The sequence below is a fragment of the Stigmatopora argus genome, chromosome 2, assembly GCF_051989625.1.
Source record: "Stigmatopora argus isolate UIUO_Sarg chromosome 2, RoL_Sarg_1.0, whole genome shotgun sequence".
NCBI classification, from domain to species: Eukaryota; Metazoa; Chordata; class Actinopteri; order Syngnathiformes; family Syngnathidae; genus Stigmatopora; species Stigmatopora argus.
In genome coordinates, this window is record NC_135388.1 from 5,687,046 (window position 1) to 5,711,266 (window position 24,221).

Below are 24,221 nucleotides of genomic sequence, written 5' to 3' on the forward strand. Positions count from 1 at the left end.
GAGTTGCCAAACGGCCCATAGTGACTCAAGTCCATTTTCATCGGGATGTCAATTTCTTTACTAGAATTCTGGACTAACCTATATTATCAAATCAGAACAAGGATTTACAAACGTTGACATGTGTGCTACTGGTCTGATAGTAATGGTGGCTTCACTGCACTGTGTTTCCTGTTCTCATCCCACCCGAGGATCAAACCCTTGCCGTCAAAATGAAGGTCGAGCGTGCTGACCGCTGAGCTAAAAGACAGGATTAACATAGGCCAGCATGCTCCATTACGCGTGCAATGTTGGAGATGCTTGTGAGGATAAGCAGAACAGACAGTGCATGGATGAATATTTTTAGGCTTTTAAATGATGTTTTATTTTGTCTGTTTTTAACTTTTTAATGGTGGTTTAATTGATGATGTTTAGGGGTACTGAATTTGGGGTTTTGTGGAAAAACTGTTGGTCTTTTAATTTACTGAATAAATGTACAGTTGACAGAATGCACATCAAATATGTATGACAACTTGAGCTTGTGGTGGAACACAACCAAATGACTATCTACAAGCAAAAATCCATCCAATGGAGACAAAGTAACCAATTACTGTACATCACGTGGATGGGAAAGACAGTTTGGAAAAAAAACACCCTTTTTTAATGAACGTTTCTGGTTGGATGGAGGCGAGTCTTAAAAGTTTGTTCAGGATGGGGCATCAACCTTCAGACGCACCAGAAGCAGAGCAGCACTGGGTCATGGAATCGTATACTTAAAAGTTACCAAGTACGTGCTTGCTTTATCTTTAACTTATTATTTTTTTAAACGACGGTTAACAAACAACACGTGAAGCTCTATTGTTATCTTAACGAGGCATTTCTTTTGGATGATTCTCTTAATTGGATCGCTTGTCTGGTGCACTTAATGAGCGTCTGTTTCCTCGTGTGTGTTTTGATATTTCCCAATTGTTTGTAAATCGCCCTAAAATAAATTTCTAAACCTCGATAGCGTATTTCTCGCCGTGCGTAATGGGGTAAAGAAACTTCACGCACCGGTAGCCATCTAACAACCATGTCCCCCCCACCCCACCTTCTTTCCCCTCCGCAGCCCATGTACGCGAAGGAGTCACCGGCTCTTTTTTCGCCGCCCACCCGCTCGCACAACGCCCGCACACCAAGCCGAGTGGACCAGCTCCAAGATGAACATCCAAGTTGCGCCCGAGCACAAGCTCTCATCGGTGGCCCCGCTCAAGGAATGCAACGTGGACAAAAAGGAAGTCGAGCTTTTGCTGGTCAAGGACCAGAACGGCGTCCAGTACACCAGCTCGACCATCGTCCCCGCGTCCGGCCAATACGGGGGGCCGCCCGGCTCCAACTCCGATGAGGAGCGGGAAGTGTGGGGCAAGAAAATTGACTTTCTACTCTCAGTCATTGGTTTTGCCGTTGACTTGGCCAATGTATGGAGATTCCCCTACCTGTGTTACAAAAACGGAGGGGGTAAGTATAATTCACTCTTCCATCTTTTGCCAGATTTACTTTGATTATGACTTTCTATATATATAAAATGTAAAGATGCTCCTCTGGGATTTGAGTGCATACATGCTATTTGAGCATCCCTAGACATGCGATCAAATTAAAATTCAGAAATAATAATATTTGTATTTTAGCTTTAATGGAAAAAGAGAACTTACGCCATCGTTAATATGCCTGACTGATAATGTTGGTAAATATCAATGCTGTTTATGGATGGCACTGCCATGTATCTTATACGTATAATGAGAGTCATGTTAATGTAGTGTTTATTTATACAAAAGAACAATTTTAAAGCTCTCCCCTTCCTCTTCCTGCAGAAAAATGCCACCAAAAGATTAATATCATTTAATAATGATGATCTTGACCCACTTAAGTCACAAATTCACTTGGTGTGAAATCTTTTTAGCTGAACATCATCATGTACATGCAGGAAACAATGACTTTTTCTGTTGTATGAATGGTAACAGGTGGATACTTAGGGGGTTTTGTACTTTCTGACATCTAAAGGGAGACTGTTGTTTGCTAACATAGGTAATTTTCAATTGGGAATCATTGCTGTTGACAAATTATTAAGTGCTCCTTCTACTAAATTCTTTCCAGTGAAATCATATACTTGTCTGAAAACCGTAATAGTGGTAGTTGTAATTATTTGTATTGCCCTAAAGAAACTTATTTTAGGCTTTTAAGAATGGTGATACTAAGGCGATTTAGATCTACTGGTCTTGGTCAAAAGGGGTTAAAGGAGAAATAAATTTTATAACTGTTTTAAAATAACAATAAACAGTTAAATCGTACAATAGTATAGCAAATCCATGCTTGCCTAGGGCACCTGTTCTGTGTGGAATTAGCCACATCCATACCAACAAAACAAAACACACAATAAAGGTATGTTTATGGTTGCCAGACAGTAAGTTTAAGCCTACTAGTTTTGCAATGAATTGCAATGTCATGCGTAAAACAGGAGCAGTAATGTTCATTGTGTATTAACAGGGAGGTCCTGAATGCCCCTTTCCTGGAAAATAAAGTATGAAGTGTAAAGGTCCTGAATGCCCCTTCCCTGGAAAATAAAGTATGAAGTGTAAAACAGTAACGGCATCAATACAGGGTTGTCCAGTGGTTCATGGAAAGTTTGGCTCGTGAGATTTGAATTGGACATGAATCTGGTGTTTAACTCAACAGTTTATAGTTAAGAAAAAGTGAAAAGAAACAACCACCTGCAGGTTTTATTCAGGCTTTTTCATCTTTATACTTTTACTCAAGCGCCACCATATGCCACCATTTGAAGAGCTCTGTTTTTGTTGGATTCAAAAAGTAAGGAGGACTTGTTCCTCCCTATTCACTGAGATAGAATGATGGATTTACTGCTTTTCTGTTTTCTTGTAAAACCCCTTGAGCTAAAAGCAAAATCTGTCTCTATAAAATAAAAGTTGACAGGGGGTTCTGTATATTGTGGTTTGACAGTGAATGATCCTGGGATTTTATGTTTTGGCAGAAAATAAGCAAAAGATTTCAGCCACTTTTTGATTTATGATTCCTTTAAAATTATTAAAATGGATGCCCGCAACTTTGTCAAGACATAATCCGGGTCGCAAACAAGGGCTCCATGGACCATGCTGTCATTGTGTGACGAATGCCTCTTTATGTTAAAAAAATGTCTTAAACATAGATATAAACGAGGGTTTAATGTAGATGAATGGATGGACAGACACAATATAGAGACACAATGTCCAGAGAATAGACCCCCAATGTATGTGTGTTCTGAACGATGTTGTTCAGATGTGCAGATACAATAATAGATGTATGGATGGCCTGAATAGGAAGGCAGACAGGCAGACAGGTTAGATGTCATTAACATGATGCCCACAAGTAGGAGGTCCAAATGAGTGGGCTTAGAGCAGTGGTTCTTAACCTGGTTGGAGCTACCGAACCCCATCAGTTTCATATGCGCATTCGCCGAACCCTACTTTAATGTAAAATAAAATATGTTTTTTTTTTTCAAATTCAAGATATATAAATTCCTCGCTGCACTGATTGGCCAAGCAATTTCACCTGATCATCTGCAGCCAGTGATGGTCATGCGGGGCATGTTATCGTGTAAAGACATGATGGATCGATGTGTCTTGACCTCCGCGGCAGAGGCTCCACCGAACCCCTGAGACCGACTCACCGAACCCCCAGGGTTTGATCAAACCCAGGTTAAGAACCACTGGCTTAGAGCCTCTTCTAAAAGTGGCTGGAGTGGGGAAAAACTGGAAATTTAATATACATCCATACTCTTCATTTTAATTTGATCCTAAAACAGAAAGTTGGCACTCATGATTTACTTTCCCGGGCCACACAAAATGATGCGGCGGGACAGATCTGGCCCCCTGGCCGCCACTTTGATACGTCCCTTAGAAGATCAATAGGTACTCATTCAAACTATGTAGCTGCCAGGTTTCAAGATAATCCGTTCATGACTCTTGGAGGAGTTGGACCTCACAGTTAGTGTCCAAAAGAAGTGGAACAACAACTAAATGTGTGGTAAATTTATATATATTTATAACCTGACATTACGTGGCAGGGTGTGTGCGATTTGTCTTTGGACATGTGAGCCAACAGAGGAAGTGACTGACTGCTGAGTGAAATGATTGATAGAGGTTGTCTTGGGAAACTTATCTGTTAATTAATTATTACAATAAAGTTGCAAGTGACTGACTGCTAGGCATCCTCATTTCAGCCCTCATATGGATGAAAAATTGTCTTCACTACAACTGGAAGGATTTAAGGCTGGTTTTGCAAGTCTACTTATTGGTCAAATGTCAAGTGGATGGACATATACAGTATACTGTAGGTAAATAAAATATATGGGCAATTGGTAGGGACATTGAAAGATTAATGCGTAGATGGACAATAGCAATAAAGATGGCTAGATATACACACAGCTAGTGATTATTTACAGGTTGGCAGTGAGGTTTTAAAAATGAGCTGTAAGGCTGTTGGATGACCCATTAAAAGTTCATAATTTCTATCCGGTTATGGTTTGTCTTTCCACTGCATCCTAACATAAAGTTCAGGCATTGGAAAGGGTTGGGACTTGTGGGTGGGTGGGTGTCTGCATTTGAACTTCTGTCCTTATGTGCGTAGCCCGAAGGTCCCAGCTCCGCCTCTGGCCTGTCAATCATTAGCCTGTGGCAGAAACCTATTCATTACTGTACATAATGTGTCGCATGCGACATGATAGAAAATCCAATTACTTAAGGTCATTTCCTCGTTGTACCGAGTGAACAAAGCCGCCAGCTTTTCCTGCTTGCGCACGTGCACGCTGGCGTTCCTAGAATGTCACCATGGCCACCTCTTCAACACACAACGCCTGAGGTTTATTCAACCTGTAGCATGTAATTATCATGAATGGTCTTGTTCCGTTATTTCCTTAATTATCTTGTACAACAAATCACTGTGACATTTTCTCATCGTTATGTCACATCAACAGGGCGCTGTGCTCACTTGATTATGTTTTTTTTCTAACTCAATTACTGTTTGTCTTCTCTCTTTTTCAGGAGCCTTTTTGATCCCCTACATTCTTTTCTTGGTCATCGCGGGGATGCCATTGTTCTACATGGAACTGGCCCTGGGCCAGTACACCAGAGAAGGGGCAGCCACCATGTGGAAGATCTGTCCCATCTTTAAAGGTGAACAGGAATTTGAATGACAAAAATGTATGATTGAAAGAGAACCAATATACAGTGGTACCTCTACATAAGATCTTAATTCGTTCCGGGACTGAGCTCGTATGTCGAGCTTCTCGTAACTCGAGCAAACGTTTCCCATTGAAATGAACTAAAAACAAATTAATTTGTTCCAACCCTCTGAAAAAATACCAAAAACAGGATATTGGATTGGAAAAAATGTTTTATTTCTTCTAATTCGCCATCTATTAACAAAGTAACACATAACTAGTGGTTTAATATTACTAAAATTATACGCATTTCGCGGAGGATACAGAGACGGACATGGAGGCGGGGGGTGGGGAGATTCGGGGGACTTTATCCACGGCAACGCACTCGTAACCGAACAAACAAATTTAAATTAACTTGGATTAATATATACAGACACACTCAAACATATGTTTAATGTAACTTTACACAAAACTGAATTCTAATGTTGTTTTAATTTTTTTTTCCTTCTGCAGTTTAGCTGTTTGCCACTCCTCCACCCTCATGTTCGCTATCGTTGGGCTATTTGCTGTTGTATTCCCTTCAAAATATTCTGTAAATGATGCACACAAATGTCCTCACAATAGGATAGCGCACGACCACTTGCCAACGAGAAGTAGTCTTGAATGAGCGATCGCGGGAGCTAACAGGCTAAGGAAGGAATAACAGCCTACCCACGTATTGATTGTGGGTAATGAAGTTTTATTCTGAGAAAGGGTGCCATTGGCTATCGGTGTTGTGTGCACGAGTATACTTCATTACCCAGAAAGCCCTCTTTTTGCCCGCTCATGTGCGTTGTGCGTTTTCTGGTCCATGTGTAGGAGAAACTCGTTTGAAGAAATCATTCAGTGCTCGTAGATATCTGTTATACACGAAAGAGATGCGGCAAAAAAAGACAGTGCACTACAATGATAAACAGCCTCTCATGTCATGGCCACCTGGCTTTCTCGCATCTCAATTTTTTTCTCGTATCTAGAGCGAATTATTTGCTCGAAATTTTCCTCGTATCTCGAGCATCTCGTAGGTAGAGCTGCTTGTATGGAGAGGTACCACTGGACACTCCACCACCTTAAATTGTTGATGTTGTCCACTTTACATCAGTTTGTGCCTGGTCATCCTGTAAGGGGGAAACCTCATTGCAATGACTTGCAAGAAAAATAATGGAAATTGTGAGAGGTGTCCAAACCCTTTCATTCCACTAAATACAAATCTAAACAATTCACTGAATAATAGTTGCAGGACTTTAAGTCCATTAAAGTAAGGAAATCAATGCACATCGATATGTTTTTCAGCTGAAGCAGACTTGTTTCCTATGACTGCTAAAAGTCAGATCAGAATCTCGTTATTTTCACAGAATAAGCAGGAACATAGAGGGTTCCACGCAAGGTCAATTGCTGGTTGTGCACTTAAGTATATGAGATGCAGGGGAACAGATACGGGACACACCTCGTGAGGGTGACTTTGTGTTTCATTCACGATTGCGTGAAGAGCGTGCTTTAAAGCCCCTGAATTCAGTTTCAATATATGACCTTCCTCTGGCCACCACCCAATCTCCCACGAACTTCGACAACCATGCATGTCATAGTCTCCGAATATAACCAAACCGAGAGTGAAAACAGATTATTGTGAATTGTTGTGTGATTGTATGAATCAAATAAATTGATGCTTAATTTTAAGTATCATCTTTCACTTATCTTAAAGAGCAGAATAGACAAGACACAATAGAAACCACTGTTAACGACTTAAAAAACATGAACGCTCTGAGAGTCATGTCTTACTGAGAAAAAAGTACTGTCTATTATAAGATCAATATGATTGACTTTGTATTAATTTAAGTGTGTCATCTTCAAGGCCTGACGGCACATCATTTTTGCATGAATTCCACGTATTGCAAAGGCTGAGCCATTTCCTTGCTCCACAGGTGTGGGCTACACAGTGATTGTCATTGCGCTTTACGTGGGTTTCTACTACAATGTCATCATCGCTTGGTCACTTCACTACTTGTTCTCCTCGATGACCCGCGAGCTACCGTGGCTAAAATGCGACAACTCTTGGAATAGCCCCAACTGCACCGACCCAAAAGCAATCAACGGCTCGGTCCTGGGTAATGGTACCTCGTATGCCAAGTACAAGCTTACCCCAGCAGCGGAATACTACGAGTAAGTTATTTTATTTATCTTGTACTTTTTTTTAATCAGTTCTTTTAATGACTCCTAATACCACTTTTTGCAGTAATTAAATTTGCATTGATTTAAATCTCTATTTGAATGAGTTGTCAATAAAATGTCCTTCATTTCTGCTGTAATTCTTGGAACATGCTAAATTTAGGACAGAATGTGATTGAAAGGCAGATTATATGCTAATGTTATTATTCAATGTTAATCAGTTGTGGGTGAAATGTTTTTAGTGGGTTTTAAATGACGATTTTTTTGTGGGTTTAATTTGCAGTGGCAACTGCTCTACCTCATTCTTAATAGTAGTTTGTAAAACTATCAAGTCTTTTTACAGATCAAATATTTGCAAGTAAGTAGTTTTACAGTTCCTGTTACTTGAATAAAATATAATTCCACTTTGTGGAAATGATTGCTATTGAGCTTAGCCTACTTTAGGAAAATAAACTAAGGATGTGATGCATTAACAAGCCGTGAAAACAAATGTTTAAAAAATATTTTTTTCCTTTTTCACAATTATGACAGATTTATTTACCTCCTTTCCTCCTTTTGCTTTTTCACAATGCCATTGTTAACATTATGAGAAGAAACCAAAATAGTCAAGTTCAGAGGTGCCAAATTTCAAATCCTTACAACTCTTGTCTCATTCAGGCATGCTTGCATCACGGTGCTTTTTTTTATCTCGATATTCTAAAAAAAACATTTAAAAAATATTTATAAGAAGGAGTAGCATGTTATAGTTATCTGTTAATGTACTTTAACTAAAAGCAGACAAATGAGTCAGACCTGATTACCAAAGATAAGTTTCTTTGAGAGTTTTTCTTCTTCTTCAGGGAACCATTAACAAAACACGAGGCAGATAACATTTTACCAGTGATTTTGATAGAATACCTTATTTTGTTTTCCTTAAGCTCCCTTCCTCGTTTTGTTTGAAGGCGCTATTCTTGTTTAGCCGCTGTGTAAACACTGCATAAACCCTAGCAATGGCATCACTGAGAAGCAAGCACAGCAGCAGAACCATCTCGCAATGTGATGATAAGAGAAAATGTGCTTAGAGTAACTGGACCAAAGGAACTTGGATTGATGTGGCCAGCAAGCGTTTACAAACTGCACGTTATCAACAGTATCAGTCGGACAAGAAGGCTTTAGGGCGTTGTAACACCGACACACAGCGTCCATGTCAGAGTGAAGGCTGTACATTCATCATTACAAATGAATCTGGGTCCTCTAGTGGCTCCCAAAAGACCCCTGAAAAAAACCTTTGAATGTACTATCAGCCCACAGATAAGGCCACATAAAAGAGTTTCACAGATCCCTTTGACTTGTCCGCCTGGATGTTGTTCTGTTCTGCTTTCCTTGTCTTGTTTGTACTTGGATGTTGTGTTTGGCCATTTATCTGTATTACATCACATGCTGACTCAATTGAATTTCTGAGGATAGGAAACAAGCACACGCATATTGAAGTCCGAGGCAGTCGGTCCTTGATGCTTTACATCTTCCTGAGAATCCTAAAATGGCTACAAACAGTCTACCAAAGCAGACAAAGAATATCCACAGGAATCTGTTCACTTTAATATCCCAACAGACCCTTGGAGAGGATTGAATTTAATAAGGCTTTAAATGCCACACTGCTCTTAAATAAGCTCATGATTAAATTCAACTTAATGTTTTTCAAGCAGCACTTTAGGAGCTCATCGAAGTATCTCCTAATGTGCTTCTAAGCCCAAATGTCTTATCGAACCTGTTTATGTTGTGTTATGTGGAGATACAGTGTACTTGCATACTTTTTAAACATTGAACAAGATAGCATCTTGAATCAAGTGGACAATTTGTCATCTGAATGGCTTTCCAAATGTGCTATTTCATATTGCTCAACTTTGTGTTGACATCTCAAAATAAATAAAAGATGATCTGCCAATTGGACTTAGAGCCAGGGGTAAATTTGATAGCTTCCTCCTGGAGAGATAGTTTTCAAGGATTCAGAGTTGCATTTGTTGGAATTCTAACTACGGGTACCAGGCGGGAAGACCCCCTGAATCAGTGGCCAGCCAATCACAGGGCCCAAGGAGACGTACAATCATTCATAATCACACTCGTACCTAGGGGAAATTTAGTGTTCAACTAGCCCAACCCTTGAGCCCTGAACTGGGAGGTTGACGCTCTAGTTTTCAATAACATCTCAAAATAAAGAACATTACTGATTTAATTTTCAACACCAGCCAGATTAACTCATTTATTGCCACTTCAGACTCAAATTCATCACTTCATCTTCTTGAAGGTGAAATATTGCTAGATCATTTTAGGCAACAGTCTACTTCCTTGTCACCGTTATTCAAGTGTGTATGTGTCATTTTTTGTCCATCCAGACGGGGTGTGCTACACCTCTATGAGAGCAGAGGCATCGGTGACCTGGGGGTTCCACGTTGGGACTTGTCACTGTGCCTGGTGGTGGTGGTCTTCATTCTCTACTTCAGTTTATGGAAAGGCGTCAAGTCCTCAGGGAAGGTACAACCCCAACCAACCTAAGTCTCATTGAATACTGTACACTTCCGTGATAAATCTGTCTGCTTTGTCTCTTAGGTGGTTTACATCACTGCCACCATGCCCTACGTGGTCCTGTTTGTGTTACTCATTCGAGGAATCACCTTGCCGGGGTCCATGGACGGCATCCGCGCCTATCTGCATATCGACTTTAAGAGGCTCAACAATCTAGAGGTCAGCAAAAAGTCACGGCAGCTCAACGCAACTATTCAATAATAACACTTTGGAGAAATGTGTTCTACGGTTTTTCTGGCAACTCTATTTTTGTTTCATCATGGTCACCAAAACCAGTCACTGTCCCGTTTTGCTGCCAAGGTTTTTAAACTTCAGTGCAGCCCAATGGTTGCTCATGTGGTCCTTGGTAGTACCATGTTGGTAAACCCTAATGCTTTGGCATGGTATCCGAAGCAGCCACCGAATAGTTTCTTGTAATGTTTTCACCCACTAGTACAAAGTTTCAGCAATATCCATTTCAGGATTCATTGTTTTATCCTCATTTTTGCCACAGTTTCTATTGTTTTGTCAGAAATCACACAAAGGAAGTCAAAGAAAAAGCTAATCCTTTAAATGTTAGACGTTCACTGAACCGTAGAATCATTGGATGTACTTTTATGTAAAATTGTTTCCCCATTATTAGTTTTTTCACTGGGTGTTGTTTTTGACAATAGGTGTGGATTGATGCTGCCACCCAGATATTTTACTCCCTCGGAGCAGGATTTGGGGTGCTTATTGCTTTTGCTAGCTACAACAAGTTTGACAATAACTGTTACAGGTAAGTGTCCTGCACAAAAACACACATCTAACAGGTTTGGCTTAGATTTAAAACTGTGAATATAAAGGCCCAGCAGAATGACCTTGTGGTTCGTTTGGTTGCTTCACACTCAAAGTTGTGGGACTGAATGTCTTTTCAACTCTCTTCTCATCTTCTTCAGTGTGGTCGTCTTGTGTTCCCTCTTTTTTGGGATCACTAAAGCCTTGAAATTCCACAAGACTCCGATTATGTGTGTGAATGCCTGGTTATCCAGGAAGGGCATCCAGCCATGTCAAGATGAGCCCACTTTTGCACATGAGGGATTAAATATGAATTTTCCATAAAATGTCCACTTTAACCATCAGCCAATTAAGTATTAGCAATCACCAAATAAACCAACCCCTTTGATGCCAATCTGCACATCGATTAAAGTAGAAAAGTCATCTTGAGGAAAGATCAAACTAATAAAAAATTCTCTTTTATATCTTTTCATCTTTCCAGGGATGCTCTTTTGACCAGCACTGTGAACTGCGTCACTAGTTTTTTCTCAGGATTTGCCATTTTTGCTGTGTTGGGCTACATGGCGTATAAACACGGGGTGAAAATAGAAGACGTGGCGACCGAGGGTGAGTCAAAATTTCCGCATGATCGCATGGTTCACTAAACTAAACCATCAGATGACCAAATTCCCCAGTCTCTGTCAATGGAAAAAGTACCCGTCAGTTCACTTGGTTGGCTGCTCTAAGTACTACAATGTCTATCATACTTCTACCTGCTTAGGGTCAAGAAAGTCATTTGGACTGTGCTCTAATCTTAGATCCTATTCAAACTTAATCTCTCACTGTGAAATAGTAATGAGCCGATTACTGTCTTGAATGTATAAAGAGGTTATGAAAAAAAAATGAAGTACCTCTGAACTGGGCAGCTCAGGTTTTGACTGAGTCATTGGACTATGACTTTATAATCTCAGTAATGGCCTCTATTCATTAGCTACCTCTTCATGTCAGCGTGAGTTAAAAGGTTGCATGGCGTTATAAATTGCTTATCCTCAGCATACTTAAGAAACATTTGTATGTTGATGTTAAGACAAAGTTTAAATAGTGAGGTGTAAGATAATTGTCTGTCATCATATCTAGGTATGCACTTTTAAAAAAAATATACATGTTATTGCTCCCAGTTTAGAAAATGAATTCCTTAATTGTTTGTATCTTTACGTGTTTCTACACATACAGGGGCAGGATTGGTGTTCATCATCTACCCGGAAGCCATTTCTACCCTTCCGGGCTCAACGTTTTGGGCTATTGTGTTTTTTATCATGTTGCTGACTCTCGGCATCGACAGTTCAGTAAGTTCCAACTCTCAAGTCAATAGTCACTGATTACTTATGTGGAAATGGGTGGGGTATGTCACTAGTAAATGTGAATTATGTACATAAATATAACCCCCTTTTAAAAATCCATCTGTTGAGCATAGAATTTACAACACCAACAGACAATTTGCTTTCACAATAGGAAATCTAATACTTCAAACATACTGAACTGCATTTTCTTTTCTTTTCTGTTTTTGTTTATTATATACTGACATTCAGCAAACTGATATAAAGTATCTGTTTTGTGTCTCTGGCCTGAAACTGGGACTGGCAGAGTCACTGTATAATGATTAAGTTTGGGTCAAAGCAATGCAGTGGCATTCTGTCCATTTTGTCTATCAGATGGGTGGCATGGAGGCTGTCATCACAGGACTGGCTGATGACTTCAAGATCCTCAAGAGGAACAGGAAGCTGTTCACCTTTGCCACAGTCTTTGGCACCTTCTTGTTTGCACTGCTCTGCGTGACTAATGTGAGTTCACCCATCCTCTGTGCTTCAACACCAATACAGAACAAGCTTCCTTGTTGCTTCTGACTGTTTGTCATCTAATCAACTCAACTTAATCCTGATTTATTTTAAAGCACGCATAAACAAATGTTGAAAAAACAAGATCGTTCCACCCACAGGGAAAGTCAAATTTCAGAAACTCAGTTTGAACCTGTCACTTTTGTCTGAAACCATAATTTGGTTCCCTAATTTGAATTCCAAGCCATCTACAAACCTTAGTTAAAACACCTTACCCTTCTTCATCATGATTATTTTCATAAGAGATGTAGACAATTGGGTGGAGGAAAAAAAATGCAAAAAAAAAATCTGAAAACAACTGTCATCTGAACCAATTGTCCAAAAGTGAAAGGTGACCGCTGACATTGCCCATTGAGGACATATTTGTCCGCTTGTCAATAACTGCATTTTAAAGAGACCACTGAGTGTTTATCTTTATTGCAACAATATTTTGAACAATCTTCCAAACCCAGATCAGAAAAACCTGAAATTTGCTTTCCTCTTTAGGGCGGAATCTATGTGTTGACACTTTTGGACAAGTATGCTGCCGGGACATCCATTCTGTTTGCCGTACTGATTGAGGCCATCGGCGTGTCATGGTTTTACGGTATGGAATTATCACATGTCCCTTAGGAACAAGCTCACTGCTCACCTGTCGGGGTAATTGAAATGGAATGGCGGAAAACCCAAATGTGAGCGTCTGTGGAAACAACAACAAAGCATTTTGTCCTTTTAATACAGGGCGACACTAAATTGCTGTGTAAAAGATGCGTACCTGTAAATGAGCTGAGTTGATTCCATTGGGAGGATGGATACATTAAAAATCATGTGTATCATGTCAGCTTATATCACATCTTTGGGTGCTAATGGGTTTGTGTGTTGAGAGCAAATAGAGTTGGCTTGAAGAATTTATCATCATCTTTCAGGTGTGGATCGCTTCAGTGAAGATATTGAAAAAATGATGGGCTTCAAGCCAGGACTTTACTGGAGACTGTGCTGGAAATTTGTCAGCCCTGCTTTTCTTTTGGTGAGAAAAATATTTACAATGGATACAGCTGGTCTCACACATACCTTCATATTACGAGCAGCCACGTCAGAAACACGTATACTGCTCTCCCATATTTGGCTGTATTTACATTTGTCATACCATAAGTGCAGAATCATATAACTATAATAAAACACTTTGAAACACACATGTTGACACAATAATCCACAGCAACGCACTCATAACCGAACAAACAAATTTAAATTAACTTGGATTAATATATACAGACACACTCAAACATACGTTTAATGTAACTTTACACAGCACTGAATTCTAATTTTATCTTTGTTTTACCTTTCTTCTCCTGGCCGGTTAGCTGTTTCCCACGCCTCCACCCTCACGTTCGCTATCGATGGGCTGTTTGCTTTTGTATTCCCTTCAAAATATCCCGAAAATGATGCATACAAATGTCCTCACAATAGGATAACGCACGACCACTTGCCAACATAATGCAACAGCTCAGCCTACCCACGTGTTGATTGTGGGTAATGGCGTTTTATTCTGAGAAAGAGTGCCATTGGCTATCGGTGTTGTATGCACGAGTATACTTCATTACCCAGAAAGCCCTCTTTTTGCCAACGCATGCGCGTTGTGCGTATTCTGGTCCATGTGTAGGAGGAACTCGTGTGAAGAAATCGTTCAGTGCTCGTAGATATCTGTTATACACGAAAGAGATGCGGCAAAAAAAGACAGTGCGCTACAATGATAAACAGCCTCTCATGTCATGGCCACCTGGCTTTCTCGCATCTCGAAATTTTTCTCGTATCTAGAGCAAATTATTTACTCAATGTTCCTCGTATCTCGAGCATCTCGTAGGTAGAGGTGCTCATATGTAGAGGTACCACTGTATTTATTTTAACATTTTAATGATGCTCAGAATCCAAAGTTGAGTCAAGTTGATTTTTTATCTTGCCCTCAATTTCTTAAAAGAAGCAAAGGGGTTTCCAGGAATAACATCTCATTGGGAGCAAACCATAGTCGACCCTAATGTACACACCGGTCTTATGTTTAATGCACTTAACACCTTGACAATGCCCAGGTAAACACACAACAACAAGTAAGCCCCCACCTCTGCCACTGAGCCAACTAGCCTCAGGCAGACACAGTGCAGCTCCAGTGCTTTTATGACTAATTTATTCCAATTGTCCTCTAAAGGCCACAAATACTAGGAAACATTGACAGAAGACAGACTTACCAGCAAGAGGATGGAATTGTTCAAGCCCTGAGAAGAAAGAAATCCTGAAGGATAATCTGAATTAATTGAATTCAAGTCCATGTTAAAGCTTTTTTTTACTTCATAGTTGGTAGTATTTTGTTTTGCTAATAGTGTATTGGATTAAACACAAACGTGACAGTTATAAATTTCCTAGAAGGACCATACTGAACTTCTTTTACAAATTTAGCAATCCAATATATTTTTATTGTAAACGTTGATTGAATTGTCCACATCTGGTGATCAATCTATGGATTGAATGCTATCAAATCACCTTAGCAAAGTATTATTTCTTGGAATCCTGTTGGAATTCCAAATCCGACTGAAACTCTTATCTGTGTCACAAATTCTAAATGCTACTTGCGTTCATTCGAGGCTTTTTCTTATCTTTTCCTTCACAGTTTGTGGTCATCGCCAGCACGGTGACCTCGTCGGGCCTCAAGTACGATGACTATGTCTTCCCCCATTGGTCCAACGTGTTGGGATGGGGCGTTGCCATGTCCTCCATGATTTTTGTGCCCGTCTACGCCGTGTACAAATTCTGCAGCACGCCAGGAACGTTCAAAGAGGTCAGTAAAACCCATTTCAACAAGGTGAATAGTAAGAAATATGAGGGGCCAGCTTTTCTTTACAGATGCCGATTTGGATGGAACACATTGCAAAATAAGTTACATAATAGAAGCCGGCTTAATTGCTGTTAAGGCTACACTTTGAAGCCGATAGGGATGTTCCGCTTTTAAGCCACATCCAAAATAATCATTCCTCTTTAGGAATGAAGCTCACAAGAATTTACGATGGCAATCATCAAAGTGCTGCAGAGTTGTTTTCATCCCTCCCATGTCCGCGTTACATTGCCGCAACTCCGCCTGCATCCCGGTATCTCATATGCGCTTTCTGTTACCACGCTGTGCTTAGAAGTTGCTTCTCATTTCTTTCGCCAAAGCTCTCACCATCCTGACCTATCAGGTTTTATACGCATCCACTGTTCACAATGCTAGAAGTTTTTTAAGTTCTTTGTCAAAAATTGTACTTGACTGAGGGATTTTTTAGTTCATTTTTGTCATACCTACCCAGACACATAGTAATTGTGTGTGTCTTTAAAGGAGAGTTTGGTTGTTTATTGTTTATATTGTGTTGCTTAAACAGCTGGAAACAAAAGGGTTTGAGGTGGACACAGTGAAAGAATAAAGGGAAGAGTACGCAAGCAATGTTAGTAATGTTTTAGGATTTAAAAAAAAATCACGTGTTGGTATCAATAGCTCAACATTCTTCTTTTAGCTATGTGGTCGCTAAATTAAAATTAAGTTTTATATACCGGTATGTGTCTTGTGGCACCTAGTCATGTATGTACCTATTTTAATGTGTTAGACAATGATATAATTTAATTGTTTTGCAGAGAATAGCCTATTGCATCACTCCTGAACATGAACATCACTTGGTGGCGGAGGGAAACATTCGGCAGTTTAAAGTAAGTAGCTTTTGCAGAAATCCGGGCCACATTCTCCAATATTCCCACAAACATGGCACACATTTTTCCCTTTTATTTTCCGTCTGTCAGCTCAGTCACTGGTTGGCCATCTGATGAATACCGCAAGAATCTTTCGTCAATTCTTGCCATTCCAAGACAAGCGGGGCCTTTTTTTTACCCAGTTGCACCATTTTTGTTACTTAGCAAGATTTTCTTCATATTATATTAACCTTTAAGTCGTTGCACAACTATACTGTTACATACACATGCTGATCAATGACTATTTTTAGTAATGTATTCATGGACTCAAATATAGCAATGTTGACTGTTATCTCCTGCAAGGCACTGAATCATAACCAAAAATTGGCATGACACACACTTTTTTTTACCTTTTTGGGCCTTATGAATGTTATTGTAATGTTTATTTAAGCAGCCACATTATAAGCTCTTTTGTTGGCTTATCCGTGCCTTAATCTAGCGAGACACTCAGTTTTTTTGGTTTTTACTGCATTAAAGAGCGGTAAAAAAAAGAAGTAAAAATGACTCAGGAAGCCACGGTATATATGGATCTAAATATTGTGCATATGTATATCTGTATGTATGCATATATAGAGATATACAGTACACTTTATATACAGATGCATTATATATATACATATATATATATATATATATATATATATATATATATATATATATATATATATATATATATATATATATATATATATATATATATATATATATATATATATATATATAATGTGTATATATAAATAAAATACTGTAGTTTGTGTGTCATATTGGACAAATAGATCGCCTTATTTGTTGAATTATCATTTTAATCACAAGGGAGAACAAAATATTCATAAAGAACTCAAAATAGGAAAATAAGTGCTGAATGTGAGGTGAAATCTCAATGGTTTTTAAATTCTTTTGAATTAAGGTGTGTTTGGGGACCATAGAATTAATAAGACCAAGACTTTACACTCAAAATACTCCAGAAATATATTCTTTTAAATTTCAAAAGCTTTTGGGGAGAGAGAGTTTATATCTGTAATTTTATTATTAGTGTTATTTGTAATTATAGTTATTTATATTTCCATGGCCTTTTTTCTTGGAAACCTAGAAATGCTTATTCTCATGATATTAAGAGATTCTTTTGAAAGAATTATGTTTTACTGTTGAAAAGTACATTTTCTTAAAGAAATGTGACTGACCCAAGCTTACCTAAAATTGCATATGTATGTTGTAACAATTGTGAATAGCATGTAAATTAAAAAAAAATGTTTACATGCTATTTGGCAATTTAAGTTATGCTGGAACAAGCATTTTTTTTTGCCATACAAGTGCCATAATAAAAGTTCTGCCTTCTTTTCAATTTGACGTGTAAACATTACAGAAAGAAGCCACAGAGTTGGGAAAAAAAATCTAAATATATGTGGAATATATATATAAGATGTAAAAGTAAATATTCTTTTGTTATATCTAATCTTGTATTTATCAAATGGTTTATAAAAAAATGTGAATACAAAGTATTTTAAATGTCCTAAATGTCATATCAAATGTGTTTAATGTGTAGCTAAGATTAAAAGTCTTGACTGTTCTTCAGTGTAATCCTGGGCGAATTTGTTAAAATGCAAGATGAACACCCTGGCTTTCCTGGACAATGTTTACAAAAAAACACTGTGTATAAAGATAATAATAATAATATCCTTTAATGTCCTGTTGAACATGAGTGGCAAATATCTAAGAAGATTGATCATATTAAAGTATTTCTTCTACACTCACTTGACTGCCTCTGGTTTCATTGATGTAGTCACTTGGTTTATATGCAAATGATAATTTGTACTAACGTGTTTCTTGGTATGTCATCAGTCAATTTCTGCAGCTGCTTCATCTCGGCCAAAGTACAACTGGAACCTATGGTGAGATGTCGTACCTCAGCAGGCTCCACCGGGCAGCGATAATGCTTGGTGACTGTCTTCAGGTATCTCCTCCTCATTTCTTGGTGAGGTGGATAACTTCCTGGCATGAGGTTTATGTTTCTGGTATCGCCTTCATTTCTCTTGGTCTAAAAAACACTCCCTACACACTACTTGCCAGTCTTGTGGGACTTAACTGCACCGTTTTGACGCTTAGCGGTTTCCTAATCTCTTCTGAAATATTCACACTCACTTATTTCTTTTCCACATTTATTTCTGTTGTACGTACCAGCCCTTTTCCTTCTTGCATGTCTCAGTGTCTAGTGGCTTTTCTCATGGGTTCTCCTTTCCGTTTTTTTGGTCAAGCATGTGAAAAAAAGAACGTACAGAAAGATAGGTACACGGTCAATTGGTCGCCGGTCTTTTGGTCGCCTGGAAGGTAAGTGATAATTACCATTTAAATCGTTGCTCAAATTCCCTAAATACAAACTGCGAATTACTATTTAGTCATACTTAATGCCCTAGTAATTATTAGGTAAAAGAAAAGCTCAAAATTTCCCGGACTGTTATTGTTTTTTGTTGGAGAACTTGTTTAGAACCTGACGGACGTAGCTTCTTAAAGGGACAACGCATGTACATACAAACTCTTATACACTCACACGTCCGCTCAGTGAAACTGCTCATGGCCATTGTTGGTTTTTATTGATGCGTAGACCATGTTGTTTTACCTTGTTTTATCGTCGGTCTTTTGGTCGCCGGTCTTTTGGTCGCCTGTTGTTTTGGTCGGGGTGACCAAAAGACCGGCGACCAAAAGACCGCACACGAAAAAGATAAACTCTTCGCTTGCTGGCCTTTTGCCTGGCTCTCTGATTTGGGAGAGAGAGCCTATGTTTAAGGGTTTGGAAAAAGAAAGAGATTTCAAGGGTCTTTGACTTTCCTTCAACGACTTGGAATCTGATCTTGTTTGGGTTGTTTTTGTACTTTGTAAAACTCTGATGCCCCGGAAATAGGAACTTGGCTTCGATGTGTTGTTTTATGTTGCTGACTAGGCCTTTCATAACGGCTGACTACGCTGTGCCTCCCTTTTTTCAAGCTCGCTGCAATGCATTAACGGCTCTCATCCGTGTGACCTTTGCCTACGCTGATAAGGGTAACAATGCCCGGTCCTGCATATGCTTGTTTTAATTGATCTGGCTTTGTGTCCTCATGGGGGGAAAGAACAAGGGCTGCTGTACCAGAATTCAATGTAACGGTTACACAAAAAATTCATGGTAAAAAAAATAGAATAATATTTAAAACATTTAAAATTTGGAAGGAAAAAATATTTTTTAGGGGATCATTCTTATGGGTGAAAGAAATGTTGGGTGATAAAAATGGGGTCTTATTTTGTCCATTATTAATATTGTGAAATCCATTTGCCATGTATTTATTACATCTGGTTAATTCAGCATTGTAATTTGAGATAGAAAAAAATGCAGGAAGAAAAATAAGACTTTAGCAAAATTTAGTATTTTAAATTTCCACACCCACTTCCCAATTTACAAAAAGTCCTATTTAACATGCTTTCCCGCCAAGGGCAACAAGTTGGAGGTCTAGAATCATACTGGACTAAAAAAGAGCCCTTTTTAATGTAACTATTTTTACCACTTTAATTCCATCCACAGAAGCGAAAAAAGGAGCTGTTTCCTGGCTCACGGCTTTAATAGACGCTGTTCTGATGATAACATAAGATACACCCATATATGGTGAAAGCTTATCGCGGCTCCCTTTTGACCTGAGATTGAGGAAATAATAAGCAGAAAATAGGAAACATGCACAGTTGAAACAATGTAACTGTCGGAAAAAAATGTTTGATGGTGTAAAGTTGAGGAAGCACGTGACCTACTGGCAAGGGACTGAAAATCCAATATTTCTACTGAGTTACTGAACTCAACTAGGGTTTACAAGTTCTTATTATCTAGAGGACTTTTTATTTTGACTTTCTACATTTGATAAGAAATAGCTAAACTTTGTATTCTGGAGGGATGAGACATGGAGATGTATTAATGTCAAGGAACTAAGTTAAGACTAACTTAGTAAGGAATTAAGTTAAATTCTTGTTAGGGGATATTACTGAAGACTTAATTCGTTGATCATATTCAATTGCAGATATGAAAAGGACTTTTCCAATTTTCCTTGTGCCCTGCGATTGGCTCGCAACCAATTCAGGGTATCATTTTCCTAGTGTTTGTAGATGAGTAGGATAGGCTCCAGCACCCCCCGTGACCCTTGTGAGGATAAGCGGTATGTAAAAATGAATGAATGAATTTTCCCAGTTCTAACCACCATCGCCTCATCCAATTTCTGAACACACATCATCCATTATTACTGTTTGGCTTACAGAAAACAATATTATGCATATAATTTCCTATAGACTTTGTGTTTGAACTGGTTTGTACTTTGTCACATGGTCTATAGGGCAGATGTCATCATGTTCTCCATTAATTTTATGGGAGGACAGAATATATGTAATCATCATTTAACACATAGCACATATGGAATGGAGTTATATTCCTAAGGGAAGACATACGGGAAAGAATGAACTATATTTCAACTCTCGTTTGTTTCAAAAGTGTTTCCAAAGGAAACATTTTCGATAGGCAACTTTTCACCGACCTGAAGCCTTTGATTGTAAAATCTTGGGATTTTTCAGTGACCTTCAAATATAGATAATAAAAAAAACATTCCTCTATACTGCATCAAGACATAAAAAAACAAAACTTCCATTTGAAGTTTAATGGAATAAGTGAGGTTAAAAATAAAAAAAGTGTATGCTAAGTTCTTGACATTCATATTGTCAAAAGGAAAGTTAATTACTCTTAATAAAAAATTAAAAAAAAACAAGGTTGTTTCATATCTCCAGTTCAACAAAACCTTTTGAGTTGAATGTTGAAGATCACACACAACTGCTTTTCACATGTAGAAATTGGTACAGTGTAAGTATACCTGGCTTTGTACACTAAAACAACCTGTTTTCTTTTGCTCCGTTTGGTGTGATAAGTCACAGCTGCTCTGTCAGAATCGCTGCAGGTTGACTTTTTCAAGTTACATTGTTGTCAGATAAAATCTAAGTCAGCTTGGGCGTCTGCCGTCTGGAAGCCTTAAAATGAATAGAGATTGATGGCAACATACAGGGTATTAAATATAGTATGGAGGTAATAAAGAAGGTTTTTACAGGCTAGCCGAAGGCGATCTGGGAAGTCTTCTCTAATTTATCGATGAGCTTGGCAGGTTTTGAGATGAAACTACTAATGGTGTTTAGTACCACAGCCCTGCAATTCGTCTTCATCTTCTCTTCTTGAGAATTACATTAGTGTATGTTTAAAAAGATGCATGGATTTAATTTGTTCTTTCAGGGGTGTAGTCTTAGGTGTCGCTTTTTTAAAAAATATACTAGTTTTGTTTTGGTTCCGCTAATAATTGAAGTGACATATTTCTGTTCATCATAATAGAATTATGTTCTTTTATTTTATTTGTTTAGGCATTTCTTTGGTACTATGCTAGAACAATTGTTTTATAAGAGTTGGTAAGAAGTCCGGTCAAATTTGATTGGATATTGGCCTGATTGTTGTATTCAAACAATAATTGGTATTTTAGAAAAACCTTTCTGGATGCTCGTTTTTACAATTGGAATTAAAGTGAAATTTGAGGGTTTGATGGACAGAGATATGACCAGGTATCATGTATAGTAGCAGCTCTAACTCTGAAGTTTTGCACCCCATTATGTGTGTTTTCCCAGGGGCATTTGACAAACATGGTCTGTTCTGGGGTGTCACTTAAAATCCGCAATAAGAAGCCATTGTGTGACCATTGCAAACAGTCCTGCAGGGGCCCTGTCAAGCTAATGATTGCGGCCAAAGTTAATTGGATTGACTTAAGCCCCCTCGGGCACTGTATTAGAAAATCCAAATCAATGTCACTGGCAAGACAAGCTTAGCCTTCACTGCCAATTAAACTGAGCCATGATGTAGCATTTGTTTTCTCGTTATCACGTGATATTTCAAAAAGTAGATTCGGACAATTCTGGGAAAAGGATGCATTATCTGGTAAATGCCTGCAAACTATTATTTTGTATTACAACTTTTACAAAATTGATAAATAGATGTTGTTGAGAATAACACCATAATATGATTGTTTTTGTCTGGACACACCAATAATGAGTGTCATAGCAAATATGAATTTTGATTTTGAGGCATTAAGTTCATTATTTTTGGTTGTGGTTGAAATATTAGAAAAAAACATGCTTGATGAATTCATTAATACATCATATTTCTCCGTGAATGGAAAATAAAATAAACATTTAATCCTTATATGTTAACTCTTACACGAGCTCATTAAATTTTAGATGAACCTTATATAAATGTGGCTGCAATCTTATAGGGCAGTATGCTGCTCTCTAGTGTTCAAAATCAAGATGAAAATCTGGCATCAGATACATGCAGCGATTCAATGGCGACATCTAGAGGTTGGCAACTTTTGTTACAAGTCTGAAGTCCAAATAAAAGCAGCTCTGCAAATATGACACTATTAAAAATATATTAGTCTGTATAAAGACACATTTTTAAAGCCTCATGAGAAATATCTGACAATTTGAGCAGATTAACTATTCATTTATTCATTTTCCACGCCGCTTATCCTCACAAGGGTCGCGGTGCAGAGGAACAAATATTGAATAAGAAGAATGCCTATTGGTGTTCCAAGCAAAATCCTCACTTAAATTTCCAAAACAATTTAAGTTTGTTAAAACATAGAGGTAGAAAAAAACGAATCCACAATGAAATATTATTGCCTACATATAAATAGTGACTGGTGGAATGGAGGGTCAAGTGTGAAATTGTTTACATTGCACAATCAAGTCCTCCTTTACTGCTGTGTTGACACAAATACTGCTGTCTGACATTTGTCAAGCCAGATTCAGACTTTTCTGAATAAGGGATACTTTGTGGCAATGTGTTAAACAAAAAGGTTTCCCATATCTTCCAATCTGTCAATTACACGATAAGTGAAGAGACTCTCTTAGTAAAGCAAAGTGGCTTCGCACTACATGGCTTAAGTGACACACTTCAACCCTTTTGCAAATGTTGATATGAATCTGTTATCTATTGAATGTGTGCCAATGCCTACTGTAAACCGTAAACCACAATTGCATACACTTTTTCTTCTGAAAATTGGTGTTGACAGCGATATATGTTACATCCATCCCCCCAAAAAAGCATTTTACGGACTATAAGATGCACTATTTTTCGTCGTTTGCCTGCGCCTGTGACTAATATACTATTTCAGTTTTTCACTCTGACAGCCAACAGCTTGTGATGTTGTTTTTTAGGCATAGTCATCCAAAAACTGTCAAGACGTTACATTGCCTGTTTTGTCTGTTGTTCCCTTTTTTGCTATTATACTTTAATGTATGTTTGTTCTTGGTTTCTGATATATATTAAAAAAAAACTTGTTTTCCCTTACATTGGGCTTTCTTTAGCGAGTGCGACTTATCATCCAAAAAATATGGTAGTTCATAAAGTACCGTCTAAAAACTCCATGAGGGACTTCATCACTAATGTTCCAAATCTTGTTCTGTTGCTTTTCTAACTTTAGGATTGTTCTCGCGATGTGTTCAAACATCTTCAATGATTCCTAGTGATCACCGATTTTCCAGACTGCCACGTGGAAGTCAAAGGGTCCACAGAGCATGGGCTGTCTGGACCTTGAGCACACAACGTTGACTCTGTTGGCTGAAATCAGGATGTGCACACAAACTAAGCGGAGGTCACCCTAAACTTTGCAAGAGGAGGATGACTTCGTACAAACCAACCCACTCTGGAGACTCCCTTTTCGTAGATGTAGAAGTGTGGGGGATGGGGGACAGCTTTTGGTAAGTGTCTTTCCAAGACCTCAACATGGCCTCACCCTCTTCTCTCACACAAAAAAACAGATCAGGAGGGGGGCTGGCCTGTGGGCGGGCAGCTCAAGCATACTGTGTCAGGAGGAAGTGAG

The 24,221-nt window shown here is 38.5% G+C and overlaps 1 protein-coding gene across 3 annotated transcripts; it reads left to right on the top strand.

Annotated features, from left to right (window-relative positions):
• The first annotated feature begins 461 nt into the window (after positions 1 to 461).
• Positions 462 to 23,927, top strand: slc6a2 (solute carrier family 6 member 2). Of its 3 annotated transcripts, none has more exons than XM_077595026.1 (16): positions 462 to 763; positions 1,085 to 1,473; positions 5,049 to 5,180; positions 7,126 to 7,363; positions 9,742 to 9,880; positions 9,956 to 10,090; positions 10,585 to 10,688; positions 11,169 to 11,293; positions 11,900 to 12,012; positions 12,379 to 12,507; positions 13,048 to 13,147; positions 13,467 to 13,567; positions 15,200 to 15,367; positions 16,195 to 16,266; positions 18,145 to 18,194; positions 18,257 to 18,911. In XM_077595026.1, exons 2-16 carry the CDS (start codon positions 1,176 to 1,178, stop codon positions 18,279 to 18,281), a joined length of 1,929 nt encoding a protein of 642 aa, XP_077451152.1. In that variant the 5' UTR covers positions 462 to 763; positions 1,085 to 1,175; the 3' UTR covers positions 18,282 to 18,911. The 3 variants fall into 3 exon arrangements, 2 of the variants coding, with proteins under 2 accessions (XP_077451152.1, XP_077451154.1); XR_013299421.1 differs by lacking the exon at positions 18,257 to 18,911 and adding an exon at positions 23,823 to 23,927 and having other exon boundaries at positions 623 to 763; positions 18,145 to 18,256; XM_077595028.1 differs by lacking the exons at positions 18,145 to 18,194; positions 18,257 to 18,911 and adding an exon at positions 16,357 to 16,960 and having other exon boundaries at positions 623 to 763.
• The last annotated feature ends 294 nt before the right edge of the window (positions 23,928 to 24,221 follow it).